Here is a 15741-nt window from a genome sequence, read left to right on the forward strand (position 1 = left end):
AACGGAAGTGAAACGTAAGTTCTACAGTGACAATTACATTACTATTTGCTTTGTCATTAACAACCTTCAGTTGTTGTATCTTTTACGTTTACAATTTTTTAAATTCTTTAGGCTTGTATTACTCAATAATTTTTTTATAAAATAAATAAATAATAATACTTTCCAAAAAATTTATAATTATTAAAAATTAATAATAATAATTTGATTTGAGATCTAGCGAAGTTTTTTTTATTAAAAATAATGATTATATTTAATGGTAATGACAGTATAATTTAAGTTAAGAATACAGAGTAAATGCGAAACCTCGGCCCACATTAATCACCGTGTAGGTATTGTATAAGAGTTAGAAATCGAACGACGATGGTATGGAATGAACGGAAGGTTTAATTAAGACTGCTCGCAGACTCAAGTCCCAAGTAACCAATTAACATTACATTGCTCTTTAAATATGTGTATAAATACGTATTCCACGGTCTTGTCTCGGTATGCACATATATGGATGAGCCTAAAATATGTGTGAGTTGTTAAAATAATAATAATGATAATAAAACTCAGCACAAAACAACCTGGAGTAGAGAGACAGATCGCGAGAAAGTGTTTACTGCTAGAAAAACGGATCGTGATGAAGATAAAACCCATTTACATGTAATTACGTTGATAGTTGCGTGGTGCTAAATTATCTTTCTGTGTATGTATGCACGGATATTTTTCTTCGTCGTATTAATGCAGATCTGTATAATATATATTTATAATTATGAGTATGTAGGCATGGGTTTCTGATTACACTATTCTCACTTTCAATGACCAAGATCAGGGCAGATCTTTATTACAATTACTCATTATGCAGCATATCATGTGCGAATCTCGGTATTGTTTTATAAAAATTTTTTTTTTTTTTTTTTTTTTTTTTCTTCTATTCTATTCTATTCTTTGTAATAATACGCAAGATTTATATTAGATAAATAAGAATATTGCTATTGTCATAAACCTGTCGCTCAAGGAGAAAAGATTTTTATATTCATTATTTTTTTATCTAATTAATTAGCTCTGAATATATTTGATTTTATTTATTAAAACTAAGTCAGAGGTATTATGATAAAAAAAAAATTAGGAAAATCTTAAATTATCCCAAAACTAATTCCAATTTAAACTTACAGGCAGACACAGAAGCAGCCTACTGGTCATGGGTGCGTGCCATAGCTTCGGAACTTGTCCGTCAGACGCCATTTCGTGCCCAACGGTGCTTGAATTTCTTGGAAATCCTGATGATCTGCCCAAGAGGACAAATGTCACTCCCTGAATCACCACCAGAGTCACGTCGTCGCTCTAGAAGCGAGTTGCGCTGCTGGATAGGCAACGACTCTCCATTAGACAAGGACCTGAGCATCAGATCGAACATCCTAATCGAGGACAATCGTCGCCGAGCAAGAAGTGAATTACGCTGCTGGTCCAGCAGTAATTCCAGTGACGAGGACGCGATCATAATAAACGAATACCAACACCCTCCACTCTCGATTCTCCCGAAGATTCCTCCCTCCCGAGTCTGGGGCTGCAGCGAGAGTAGTGAGGGAAGCGACGACAGCCTACCCTGGGCTACTATTACCCCCACTTCTACGTTAGCTTCGACCCCCACTCCGATACTGACGTCACCTATTCCCCTTCCAGAGGCTCCTACAAGGGAGCAGCGTATCCAGAAATACAAAGAAGCCAGACGTCGGGAAAATGAAGCACGCAGTCGTCGAGTTCTTGAAGAAGACGCAAGGAAACGACGCGCTAGATTAGAGGAGAACAATCATTGTCATGATTTTAATAAGTATTCGCTAATTAGATTCCGAAGATCGTCTAGATCTAATTTTAATGAAGACGATCTGATTAAGTCTATTGATGTTGTTGATTCTAATAATTCTATAAATTCTAATTACTCCAATACTTGTAATAATTCTATTAATTTGAGGCTACCCCCGATAAAACCAGAAAAATTAGATCTTAAAGTATTGGAAGACACGCGGAATAACAACAGAAAAAATTCCGATGACAGAATAAAATTAGATCTTGGAGAACGTCGAAGTCGAGCCCGAGAACGACGAACGGTTAGATCTGATTCCAATTGCAAACTAGTGGAGAACAAAGACCGGTGTATAATTGGATCTAGAATTCCAATATCATTAGATCTTAAAATTATCGGATCCAATATTGGAATTGAAAGGAGGACTCCGGTGGCCAAAAGTCAAGTTCCTATCAAGGAGATTCCAATCAGTCCAGCTCCAATTAGTCCAATTCAGGTGACTGAATCCAATACTTTATTGACCGGAAAGAAGAGTCCCTGTGAAGAAGACGTTGCCAAGTTATTGGCCAGGTGCCAGAGGGTCGACCACTATGTGCCGGTAAAGGAGAAACTGACGTTATTTGAGTCGCTTTCGAGGATGGGAGGGAGATTGGCGAGGAGTACCGAAGATTTGGGACGAACTTCGGCTCAGCCTAGTCCCAAGGGCAAGCAGAGGGCAAGATCGCTTCATGATTTAAACAGAGGGGTCAAGACTGTTCCGGTGAGGGAGATGTGTCGGTTGTTTGAAGGGGAAAAAGAGGGCAAAAGTGGGGAGGTGAGGGCAAAGAGTGAGGCGCCGTGTGTCAGGGCTAGTACTAGGAGAAAACAATATGGGAAATAAGGTGGTTATTAGATCTAGATTTTGTGATTGAAATTTATTTATGAGATTTAAATTGATGTTTTATGATTATTGGAGCTGTTTTGATCTAATTTATTAGATCTGGCTATTGGATTTAATTTATCAGACTTAGAAAATTTCGTTATTGGTGTGATTGAATCTAATATTATTATATAAGTCTAATAATTAATTCTAATTAATTGGATCTAAATCTGCTTATCAGATCTGACCATATAATTATAAAAAAATTAATAATTGCATCAATTTGTCAATTAGAGTTGAATTTCAAATTCCCACTTTCTAAATTGTCTAGATCTAATTCATTAGATCTAGATTTAATTATCAGATCTAATATCTTATTAATAAACTCTAACAATTTAATTAACTAGTTGCATTATTTAGTTAAATTAGAATTCTAAATTATTAGATTATTCAGATCTAATTAAAAACAAATAATTCCAATGAATCAGATTATTAAGATCGAGTAACCATTAAAATCTTAAAATGAATGTCTACCATATGGTCTTTCACAGAACCCAGACAAAAATAAAAAATGTAAATAAGTACGAGTCAATCGAGAGACTTAAAAAGTCAGTGGAACGAATAATAATTGTTATTTCGTAACGCCTGAGTGAAATGGAGAGAGAAGGGGATTATGATTATGATAGAGAAACCAGTAATTTACATTAAACGTTACACTCTCAGATACTGAATATGAACACCTGTAGACTCTACACTATCCTACACCTATTTACTCTTTACTCTTATTCGTAGACTCTAATGTTGACAATCATTTTATTCATAACTATCCGTATCACTAAACACAAACCCAACTATTTATTTTTTTTTATTTTGTTTACTCAATAACTATTATAATACCGCTACCATTCCTGCCATTTAAATTATTTATTACACCAACTATTTACACACTCAACATTAGTTACCATTTTTTTTTTTTTTTTTTTTTTTTCTCCTCTTTCTTCCGAATCATTACAACAAATCGCATCCCATTCTTTTAACTTATTTCTCAATAAATTCTTCTATTCAATAAATTTTCCTCCTAAAGTCCCCGTAATTTATCATAATTTTTTTTTTTCTACCATTTCGTCGTAAAAAAAAAAAACCCAGTGTTCAATCACCGTAACCATATGTTAAAACAAGTTTTTGGTTAATTAACCATAAATTATAAAACTACAGAGACGTGAGAACGGATTTTGATTTTTTAAATTATAAAAAAACCGTCTCTCGATTGCCATAATTTTTTTTCCAATAAAATTGTAAATAAATTATAAATTTTGTTGTATTTTTTAAGTTATTATTACAAAAAGTTAATTAAAAAATAAATCTAATCTGACGATTATTAAATAATTAAAATTGAAAATTGGTCCCTCGCCAAAGAGGCCCTCTAGTCTCTAAACTTAAGTCATTGTTATGTTTATTATTATTATTATTAATTATTAAATAATAATAAATCATGAGTATGATTAACAAAAACAGTTGTTTAAAATATATATTGTATGTTTATAACCTGTATGATAAATTATATATAAATAAAATTGTGTATATTGTTTCCTAGTGTAAAATTAATTTTTGTAATATTTATAAATTATAATAATAATAACAATAAATCAATAGATAAATGTACTGTGTAATGTATTTATTACATAGTTTATATTTTGTTAAATATATATGTATTTTCTTAAATTGATTTTCTTTTTTTTTTCTTCCGTTTATTTTATAAGTAGATTTATTTATTTATTAGCATTATTTTGATTGGCCCGCAAGCTTTTACTCTACCCCCCCCCTCCTCTCCCCGCCCCGCTCCTCACCTGTCAGCCAATGAGATTTAGTCGAGTGAAAACCGCGGATAAGTACACTACGCTGAGATTTCTATGATAATATTGGCGGGAGCGCTCTCTCCATGGTCCGCGCGAAGTCTACTACCCCGATATTAATATTAAAAATTTATTTAAGTTTTTTTTTTTATTTTTATTTTTTTAATTTTGTTAATTTCTTAATTATTAAATATATATCTGATGGGAGATTTTTTATAAATTATATACAAAAAATATAAAACACATACTATATACATTGGATGTAAGGGGTATAGACCACACTATAAAACCAATACTATATACTTTGGACGTGTTATTTATAACCTCGCTTTTCAGCTTTATAAAAAAATAAATAATACAATGGTTTGACGAAGCAGAATAAAGTCTTAGGATCACATCGGAGGATCAGTGGACAATGTGTTGGCAGAGATTTCGACTAAGGTAAGTTTTTAATATTCTCTTGTCTTGTGTCTAAGTAATTAAATAATTTTTAAAATTTCGGTCGTGATATATTGTCCATACTACTTTTTCGCAAGTGTTTATTATACAAAGATAATATAGATTTCTATTTGACCAATACTATAAATTATAGATTGTAAAAAAATTAATACGCGATATTTCGAAATTTTAGACAGCTATTCTGATTTATTGATTAAAAAATGAAAACAAAGTAAATTAGTAAAAAAATATTTTTATTCAAAATCGACACACTAAACATTAACACTTTCGTTTTATACATACAGTAATATTAACAATAATTAAAATATTAATTAAAAAATTAACTGATTTATTTATAAACAAATATTCGATTTAAAAATGCTACTTTTCATTTAAAAATTATTATTATCAAATAAACTAAGTGTATTAGAGAATGAAACGATATTATTCCGACAGACATAAAATGAAACAATAAATAAGTAAAAATAATATGTAGATATTAACAGTGATCTGACCCATATAAAATTAATCGGACAGCTAAAAAATTAGAAAAAACAAGACTAAAAAATGATTGATGAGGAAATGATTGATAATTGCTAAAGTGTGATGAAAATCGGATCGACGAGGTTATGTTATTGCGAACTTAATGTACTATTAATATTAATTTTATGAACTTGTCATTATTAACTGTCACGATCTAGAGAGTCCAGAGTATCGTTGCTCGAGGAGTGGGTCAGGTCACTGAGTTCATCCAAGTGTTTCTGACGTTTTCTGACGTTCCAGTGCAAGCATTCAGCGAGTGAGTCGAACCAGTCGGTAATTTGGTCTGACGCGCAGATACTTGGCACCGGGTAGATAGATGTCGTTACTCTTAAACTGCAAATAATTATAATATTTTTTTTTTTTTTTTTTTTTTTTTTTTATTAAAAAGACATAACTGATTTAAATTTAAAGTTATGCATAAAACTAATTATTTTTACTTTTTAAATTGTCAATTATTAAATATCGGTTGATTTAGTCGTTAAAATTAATTGCAATTAGTGACAGAAGTTTTTTAACAGAGAGTAAAAGAATATTCTTTACTTTGTTGTAATTTTTTAAAGTTAACTCTCTTAAAAGGAGATGATTTAGCGACCGTTCGCCATCTGTTGGCAAATTTCAAAACTATGTTTTATAAAAAAAAAAAAAAAAAATTTAATGAATATTTTGGACCACAATGAGCTTAAATAGGCATATAACGAGGCTTAAATTGTGATAAAAAAAAAATTACCTATCACCATGGAAAAGTTCTTGCCGATTTCTTCCATCAAAAGACACCCAAGAAGTATTTCTGCTATCAGGCGACACAGAAATCTAAAATCCAAAAAACAAATTACCAAAAATTGTTAAAATATAATGAAGATGAACAAACCTTAAGTTCGACACCAGCAGGCACGACAATTGGTCTGAAGGAAAGAGAATGAGGGCAGATCGGCGTGATCATAATAGCAGGCACCGAAGGGTGGATCATGCTAGCACCAGCAGCCACTGCGTAGGCGGTGGAACCTGTAGGAGTGCTGACGATCAAGCCATCACCCTGGACACTGGTAACGTGTTTGCCGTCGATGAACAGATCGATGTTGGATAAATACGGTGATGGTCCGCGATCGATCACGACCTCGTTGAGCACCAGAAGGTTTGTTGGTGGCTTAGAGGGCTGACCATCTTCGCCTTTTCTCATTATTATGCATCTCAGCCGGCTCCTTAATGTCAGGGCCGCGTGACCTAGAATAATCAAAAATCGATTAAGCAAGTCTATTATATATATTATTAAATAATAATGAATTTCCCATGTTGCGTAACGAAGGTTATTATTATTATTATTATTATTATTATTATTATTATTATTATTATTATTATCTGATGCCTAATTGAGTCGTTATTAAATCAAGGATGACACTAATTTTCTGAAGGACGATTATTATTTAAGACCGGTATCTAAATCTAAACAATAGTCTGCAATTTGAAGGTCTCTATCCCTTTTAATCTCGGAATTATTTATTATTGTAATGGATGATGACTTATATGATGAGAATTACCTTCGAGTACGTTCGTGACCTGTTCTTGGAAATTGTCAAACTCGAACGGCGTGAGGAAACCCAGAGAGCCAAGGTGAAAAGCCATTACCGGCGGTACCGACTGTTGGAACAGCAGACTCGCGTATAAAAGTGTTCCGTCTCCGCCGAGACACACTATGAAGTCGATTTTATCTTGCAGATCATCCGTTCCGTCGCGGAAGGTTTGTAGTCGGTCTCGCACGCCCTGGAACCGCGGGTCTCGTGTTAGGGCTAGGTCTTCTAAAACGGTTGCTTCCACGTAGACTACCATACGTTTTTGCTGGAAGATTAGTTAATTAGTATCGATAATTTTTAATTGATCTTAATTGACCTTAACGCTTCAAGATATCTAGAAATATCAATTATCTGATAAATCAATTTCTATGAATAAAATTAATTATCCATAGTTTTGATAGTTACCTCAATTAACCAGGTGACCAATTGAACAAACGGCGGAAGAACCGAAGAATCCCTGACTTTCTTAATTACCAAAACGGTCAGGGGTGGTTTGTACCACGTAAGACGCTGGGACGCGGGGTCTTGTATTGTCCTGCAAACAAATTTAATTAATATTTTCTCACTGTAAAATAAAAGCAAACAGAATCACTTCTGGTAATAAGTACTCAATACTAATAAAACAATGACGCGATTTGTATACGCACCGACAGGTCAATTAGGTCATCAATTACCATTATGAGTAATAAAAACTACTTTGTAACACTAAGTTACAATTTAAAATTACTGAACTATTATTAAAACATCACATCAGTTTACATATTTAACAAAGTTACAATTACCGATCATAATCTATTTTATTTTGTAACAACAGTAATTATCGTGATTCATTGAAAGTTTTGAAATATTTTGCGATAATTAAATTTAAAACTCGATAATTCTGTCTTACAATTATTATTATTATTATTGCTAAAGCCCTGGGGGGAGGGGGGGGGGTCGTTCTACTTGAGAATCATTTGAATGAAGCCAAAGTCCACTGATCGAACTCATAAGACTTTATTATAAATATAACTATAATTAATACTATTTATATAAAAGAAAACAATTAATTTTTTTTAAATTCATTTAGCAATTATTCTTCAATTTTTAATTATAAATTTCCACAAAATTAATTTATTTGTAATTAAATTAATTAGATTTCAAAAAAAAAAAAATTTTAACCCGCGAATTTTTGAATTTTAGGCAACTTACTAAAAGAATTTAATTAAAAATCTAAAAGGGCGGTAAAAATTTTAATAATTTTTTGAGTACATAAAAAAAAAATTTCTTACCTAATAAATCCCACCATAATTAAAAATAATCAATATAAAATAAAGGTAAAAAAAAAAATAACAAACTTAACAGCAGTAGATAAAAAAAAAAAAAAAAAAAAAAAAAAAAAAGTAACTTTTTAATTTAACATAAAATAAAATATCAAAAATTATAAACAAAACTAAAAACAAAAATCATGACGCTTAACCGCGAGACGATCGTAGGTCGAGGATCGCGCACATACTGCCACTGCTGGTGTCCGTACTGTTTTATATATTCATTCGATTTAATATAATATGTATGATACTTGTGTTCGCTAATATAATGTAAATCTTAATAACCGCGGCCACACGAGACATCGGTTGGGATTCGCGCATGCGTCATAATTAACTCGCATAATAATGGGAAGTTTCCCCGCGATATTATTTGAATAGTACATCGATCATAGATCGCAGTCTGTTTATGTCTTAGTATTTTTGTTTTGTCTTTGTCGATGAAATAATGATGCTGATTTTTTGAATTCCGGTCCCATTTTCCGCGACCCCGTTTCCGGTATTTTCTAACAACGTCAGTTCATTGACTTGCTTCGTTTTAATTAGATGGTTATTGTCATCTTGAGAATATAATATAAGTAATGTTATGAGTACTCACTATTTTTATAGAGTGATAGCATTTATTTATAGTTTTTAATTCACTCACATAACCATTGCTGAGTTCTTCATTATCCGACCACATGGCCCGAATTGTTGGATTGGACTTGGTGCGTTAAGACTTCGCGTTCTCCTGAAACAATTTGTTTTTACAATTTTTGGACTATTTACATTTATTTAACTAAAAAATCGAACAAAATTCGAAAGAGCTGAAAAAAATGTGTAAATAATGTTTCCCTGTAAAAATATAAAATTCAAATGAGAATATCTCAGCAACTATAAAACCTATTAAAAAAACTAAAGAAACCTTTTTTGTAGCTTATAAAATTTGGAATAAGATAAGTCTTCAGTAATTAATTTTTGACCCTTAGTTTATGCGTTACAAGCTTATTTATAAAATGCCAAAATTTGAAAACAATAATTCTTATAAATCACCGGAATTTCCTGCAGTATAAATTAAAAGTATACTAATTAACTCCAAAAAAATTCCCCCTTTGTTCCAAATGACTAAGCGATCGAATAAAAGGAATAAATTACCAAAAAAACAAATAAACAAAGGTGAAAACCCGCGAAATCTTTAAAGCCTTGATAAAACAAAAATAATATTTAAAAAAAAGCAAATTAATGCACAGTTAGAAAAGTGAATCATACAAAAGATAAAAGCCACTCAATAATTCAGCATGATAAAAAAATGATTATTGATAATGCTTATTATTTATTACAATGACGGTTGCAACGTGTAAAAATTATAATTACCCATTGTACCACGAGATTTTTTACACGTGCTCGGATGACACGGTCAAAATCACAACTTGTCTATTAATATTCATTATTTACACACATTAAAGCGGTAATTAAAGCAAGCTTCATAATTATTTTTGTTTACTTATATACTTCACACACTTATTTATATTAATTATTAATTAGTAAAACGTACAAGCAATTAAGTTATCAAGTGAATACCTTAGCACACGATACTTGTGTCCGTTTTCCATTTTTTCCCTATCACCGTTTTCACCCATTTCCTTGTCATTAACATTCTTGTTATTATCGTTAACTTTGAACTCTAAATTACCGTCAATGAAATCGAGTCCCTGGCGAGCCCTAAGTGGCGTCACCTGATCCATTTTCATTCAATCCAAATTAATTTCGGTCAAAAAAATTATATTTAAAGGTTTAAATTTCAAATTTTTCAATAATATGGTTTTTTTTTTTTTATCGAATTAATTGACATTTACACTGAACTTATCCTTGTTAATCAATTAAAATAAATTTCAGTTCACCTTTAATTTAATTCAACATTATTTTTATTCTTTTAATTATAAACAATCCGTTCTAGTTTCAAATCTAGCGTAACAATTTACGGGCACGTGACGCTGCAAATTCCTAAGTGAGTCAGCTTGAAATTAACTTATCGCGGCTTAGGTCCACAAAAGAAAAAAAAAATAATTTTTTTTTTTTTTTTTTAATTACAAATCCCAAAAAAAAAAATGCTCAAATTTGTGCTTGTTAAATTATACTTATTCCTCGATAATTTAAGTTGTTAATAAGAAAATAAAAGTGAAAGGGACGCTATTGAAATACTTTCGATACTTGATGACGTCAAAGAATGAATTTTTTCATTTTGTACGTACACTTTACTTATGTTTGAATTTCTGGGGGAAAAAAAAAAAAAAAAAAAAAAAAAAATTTAGTCCGATTTGCATCGAGAATTAGATTACCGACTTTCTATTGATTGCATGATCGCTGAGTGATATAACTGCTTATAAAAGTTATTATTATTGTTTATAATAATTATAAAAATTGTTGAATTTAATAATAATAATAAATTAGACCTTTTAAAGTCTAGACTGAATAATGTCTAGGCAAAAACGTTAATCACTTGACACGTCACTGCACTTTATTTGCTAGTTTTTTTGATAATTATTTTTTGGGAAAAAATAGTGCAAAAAATGCAATTAATGTTGTGGCTGTTTTGCCGATTTTTTTTTTTTTTTTTTTTTTTAAAGAGATGCTAAGAGTAATAACTCAACTGGAGAGATCGACCGAACGGAGGCTTAGTCTCACGATGAATGACGGGATAACACGACCGAGGTGGAAGTGGTGGAAATTTCTCTCTGATACAAAGTACCTGATTTAATCTTATAAATTAGTATGAGAAGGGAGGAGACTGATTGATTCGAAGGTTTTAGGGAGCCTGCTTTCGAATTCGAGAGGGAAAAATTTAAAAAAAAAAAATCTTTCAGGGCTTTTTAGATATTTGTGGGTCCAAATTTTGGAATTTGTTATCTGAATTGTTGTAATTAAAAAACTAATGGGCAAAAATGAACGGCTAAACGTTTATTTTCTTTAAAATTTTGTAAGCTACAAAAAAGGTCTCTTTAATTTTTTTAATAGGTCTTATAGTTGCCGAGATATTCAAAGTTTCAAATTTTGGAAATTCACAATGAAGAATTCTACTTATAAATTCTTAACTCCTCCTAACTCAAAAACTACTGATAATAAATTTATGATCAAGGACTTATTGTCTGTAAAATTAAATGATCTACAAAAAAGGATTCATTAGTTTTTTTAATATCTCTCACAGTTACTGAGATTCTCCAACTTTTCCACCAAAATTTCCAAAATTTAACTACAACCAATTTTTTTCTGCATTAAAAATTTTTTATCCCTAAAATTACTTATTTAAACACTAAAAATAAATAATTATACTAAATCATGCACGTGTCTCATATCATCAATTGGGTATTTGCATAATTTTGATATTCATAAACTTTTGATATTTTTACATTCTATATAATTTTTTTAAATTTTTCGAAGAAAAATTTTTCGATTTTGTTCTTAAAAATTTAAATAATTTAATAAATAAAAGTGATCCTAAATTACATAAAAGTCACGTGATGTAAAACGTGATGTGATTGGTGTGACGTCATTGTGCTGTTTGTAGCGCGTATATTTGAATGAGCATTTAAGTCATGTATAATATTTTACATTGCTAAAAAATTTTAAGTTTTTTTCAATTTTAAGTTTTATACATTCTATTTTTAATGCTAGATTTTGTTGAAAATAATTAAAAGTGAAATAAATTTTTGTGAAATGTTTTTTTAAATTTAAAGTGAATGTGTTTGGAGGTTATGAACATGTCAATGTTGTTATACTAAGACATTTGAGAAGCATCAGTTCAACAGTGTAGTTTGTGATTATCAACGAATTAATAAAAATGCCTCGGCGAAAAGTGGATCCTGATTTTTCCGTTTAACAGAATTTAATGAAACATTTATAAAAATTTTTTCTGGTGTCGATTTACCAGTATTTCTACACGTTGGAACTATACATCAATAAAACTCATTTTTTGACGACATTTCGAGTAATTAAATAATTTTATTTTATTATAAACAACACAACCAGATCTTTTTTTAATCAATCACAAATTAAAATTTCAAATGAAATAAGCACTATGACGTCACATATACGAGATGGAGCTACTTATTCATTTAAATATCTGCTTTTTTTTATTTATTAAATTATTTAAATTTTTAAGAACAAAATCGAAAATTTTTTTTTCCAAAAATTTAAAAAAATTATATAGAATGTAAAAATATCAAAAGTTTATGAATATCAAAATCATACAAATACCCAATTACATAACAACGGAAGCAATTTAATTATCTCTAATTATCCAAGCAATTTACAAATAATTAAATAAATAAATCAAAAAGAGAAAAATATAAATCACTGTCATCGGAAATTTTTTAATTAAAACTTCATCATAAATCATTAATCACTAATTGCTTGTCGTGATTAAAAATTAAAAAAAAACAACTGATGTGTCAATAATTCGCAATATAAATTATTTAAAAATACCTCAAGTGCAAATCTTCATCATCCTCGCCTTCAGTATCGACTTTAACATTACCATTACTTAAAATATTAACATTATTTATGTTTTTAATATCCAGCAGCGCCATGTTTATCAGTCATTTGTAGAATAATAATAAAAAAAAAAAAAAAAAACTAGAATTTTATTGCGATAAACGATAGATAATTTTTTAATTTATTTTTTATTCACCGCGTGATAACGTTAACAACGCACACCGCATTATAATATACTAGGATGCTACAATGGCCGGATCTTGAATTGCGCAGAATCTCCTCATATATTAATCATTATTTATACTCATCTTAAAATTTATATCCAAGAAGATTATTTTTTAAATTTAAAAATAATTATCAATTAAAAAATAAACTTCTGTCAAAATTAAATCCTATCAAAGAATTTTTAAAATTAACATAATAGTCCCAAAGAATTTCCTTTTTAGGCGTGTAGTATAGAAAGCGCAATTATACATTCCCGTTTCACTAAAATCATAAAAAAAATATTAATCAATCCCCAGGAATTCTGGAATTCAGTTACACCATCGGAATTTTTTTTTTAATCAATTGTAAAAATGAAATATAATTTGCCGAGGTTTGCATTTATATATACACACACTTTCGGCCAAATTTAATCGAGATATATGTCGCAGTTACCCGCCTCTGTGCCAGTTCCTTATATAATTCTTTATTTATATTTTAAATAATAAATAATCCGTTTTTTCGGACTGGGTTACACAAAAGTATGACCTACTTATGGTATTAAATGTGTAGCACAATGTTATTTATTATTTATGGTAGTTATAAGTTATAAATATCGATCAGATACTTTAATGTGCTGCATCGAATTACCTTAAAGTTTCAAGCGTTAATTTTTTATACGACATTACACGTTGTCACGTATACTTTGTAAATAAGTATACTTTGTAAAACACTTGCGTAAAAAGTAGTACAAATAATATTTAAAAATTTTATCGCCGTAATTTAAAAAAGTACATTTTGCGAACCGCTAAAAAGTTGATCTAGTACGGAGGAATATTCAGATTGCGCAAGGTGCACTGCTAGTGTAATGGTATCATGCAAGACTCCCATTCTTGCGACCCGGGTTCGATTCCCGGGCAGTGCAACTCTTTTTTTTTGTAAACCAATCAATACTCTACGCACACAATTTTCAATAAATTCCCTTATAATTTTTCTTTTAACAATTTAAAAACCACAAATTTAAATGAAAAAAATTCCTGCCAACGGATAAAAATTAATTATTTACAAAAAACAATTATTGAATACCTTTTTATGACTAAAATTGTTGAATTTCGGACAATATGTTTCGCAAATCTCATGCAAAACATCGTACTGACCGCCCCACATTTTGACAGATGAATTTTAGTGAAAAACTAAGAGATAACGACAATCTGCCGATAAAATATTTCGGATTTAAATTTGCAAGTTTGTGTAATATGTTATAGATATATATTTCTCAGAGTAGTTGTTATTATACATAACAGTTAACACTTACGCGTTATAAAACAACAAAAAAAAAAAAAAAAAAAAAAAAAAAAAAATTGAGGTTTATAATTACCATGTGGATAAATCTTCCATAGAATGGAACCCACTGCTACCAGATGGCGATAATGACATTGTTTCGCGATTCACTAATATAACGAGATTTAACTTTAAAATTTGTTCGAATATGGTGTTCTTACGTTACGCTCTACGTATATTTTATTATTATGGTAGCTAAAGTATGCGCACGTGAGCTAAAGGATATGTTTACTATACTATACCTATACTACGATATTCGGTACTTTGGAAAGGGACGGTATTTCCCAAAGAGAGGGGGTAAATTTCTCCGTTTATATATTGTACAATATAGTATTTTAAGAAGCTACGTAAGATCACTAGCGCCCACTTACGAGTACATTAAACTTTCCGTAAGTGTGTCGGCTTATTAAATTAACCTCGGTAAGGTAGGGATGTGTAATTTTCAATTAAACAATTTTGCACGCTTCATTTTATTAAAAAAAAGTGCAAATTTTATTGTAAAATTAAGTGGATTAATTTTTTTAATTGTTCTATGGAGTGTGCAATTTCTAAAAATAAGCTAGACTGGCCTTAAGGGTGCAGCACTACAGCACTACAAAATGCAACAAATATCGAGGGTGTAATTACAATAAAAAAAATTGCTCAAGCATTAATCACAACTGAACTTAATCTTAATGTGTGATAAATCTTATTAATGTCCACAATTCATGCCAGGTGCGACATCTATGATGCAACGATAATAATACTGAGCTATTAGTTTACCTTCGGGGCTCGGCGTGCTCAACTGTTAACTCCGATTTGCTTTAAACAAAACAAATTCTTTATTATTATCATTATATTATTTTTTGAAAAATTTTCCCATTTTTATGATTATTGTCGGAATTAATTATTCTGAAGAAATTTATTAATTATTATAATAATTACTTTCCTAAAAAATAATACATTTTTTTAAAAAAAAAAAAAAAATAATAATAATAATAATAATATTCTTGATCAATAAAGATTAATGTTTCACAAGTGATTAATGACCAGCAGCTTGAATCAAAGACAAACAATCTGTAATTATTTTAATAAAAAAATCCTTGACACAAAAAATTTATACATTTACTTTGTTGGGCAACTTATTAACCAAGAAATTTAAGTAATAAAAAATAATTCGTTGAATAAATTAATTTATACCGTCACCGTTTTAATTTTTGACCCTAGTGAGGATTCGAACCCAAAACCTTTTGCGGCGTCTAAAGTTACGGTAATAGTTATCAAAAATGACTCACCTGAATAATTGTTGCTTGTCTTGCATATTACCGACGACGGATTTAGGCTTGTCGTTAATATCCAGGCCCACTAATGCCCTAGCGAGCTGGAGGTCTTTTTCGTC

The 15741-nt window shown here is 30.2% G+C and overlaps 2 protein-coding genes and 1 non-coding gene across 14 annotated transcripts in view; 2 read left to right on the forward strand and 1 right to left on the reverse strand.

Annotated features, from left to right (window-relative positions):
* LOC141532827 (uncharacterized) overlaps positions 1-4341 on the forward strand; it is a 47169-nt gene extending 42828 nt beyond the window's left edge. For 2 of the 5 annotated variants that reach the window (XM_074251363.1, XM_074251362.1), the window contains exon 5: positions 1158-4339. In XM_074251363.1, the coding sequence (XP_074107464.1) occupies positions 1158-2666 (1509 nt within the window). In that variant the 3' untranslated portion in view covers positions 2667-4339. Of the gene's footprint in view, positions 1-1157 lie in introns of all 5 variants that reach the window. The other 3 variants (XM_074251361.1, XM_074251360.1, XM_074251364.1) reach the window with 3 other exon arrangements.
* A 1204-nt stretch (positions 4342-5545) lies between these two features.
* The window catches only part of LOC141532818 (NAD kinase), an 11339-nt gene continuing 1143 nt past the window's right edge, over positions 5546-15741 (reverse strand). For 2 of the 8 annotated variants that reach the window (XM_074251346.1, XM_074251345.1), the window contains 7 exons: positions 15638-15741; positions 8998-9081; positions 7453-7582; positions 7015-7312; positions 6348-6700; positions 6207-6289; positions 5546-5812 (listed from right to left, as the gene is read on the reverse strand). The exon at positions 15638-15741 is cut by the window's right edge. In XM_074251346.1, the coding sequence (XP_074107447.1) occupies positions 5620-5812; positions 6207-6289; positions 6348-6700; positions 7015-7312; positions 7453-7582; positions 8998-9081; positions 15638-15741 (1245 nt within the window). In that variant the 3' untranslated portion in view covers positions 5546-5619. Of the gene's footprint in view, positions 5813-6206; positions 6290-6347; positions 6701-7014; positions 7313-7452; positions 7583-8318; positions 8541-8997; positions 9082-9911; positions 9957-12812; positions 12845-14400; positions 14475-15125; positions 15165-15637 lie in introns of those variants that run through there. The other 6 variants (XM_074251344.1, XM_074251347.1, XM_074251341.1 and 3 more) reach the window with 6 other exon arrangements.
* On the forward strand, positions 13877-13947 carry Trnag-ccc (transfer RNA glycine (anticodon CCC)). Its single transcript has one exon. It is a non-coding gene; the product is annotated as a tRNA-Gly (tRNA).

This window comes from Cotesia typhae, unplaced genomic scaffold (assembly GCF_013202065.1).
Source record: "Cotesia typhae breed Kobodo isofemale line unplaced genomic scaffold, CoteBio_Ctyphae contig_69, whole genome shotgun sequence".
Taxonomy (NCBI): domain Eukaryota; kingdom Metazoa; phylum Arthropoda; class Insecta; order Hymenoptera; family Braconidae; genus Cotesia; species Cotesia typhae.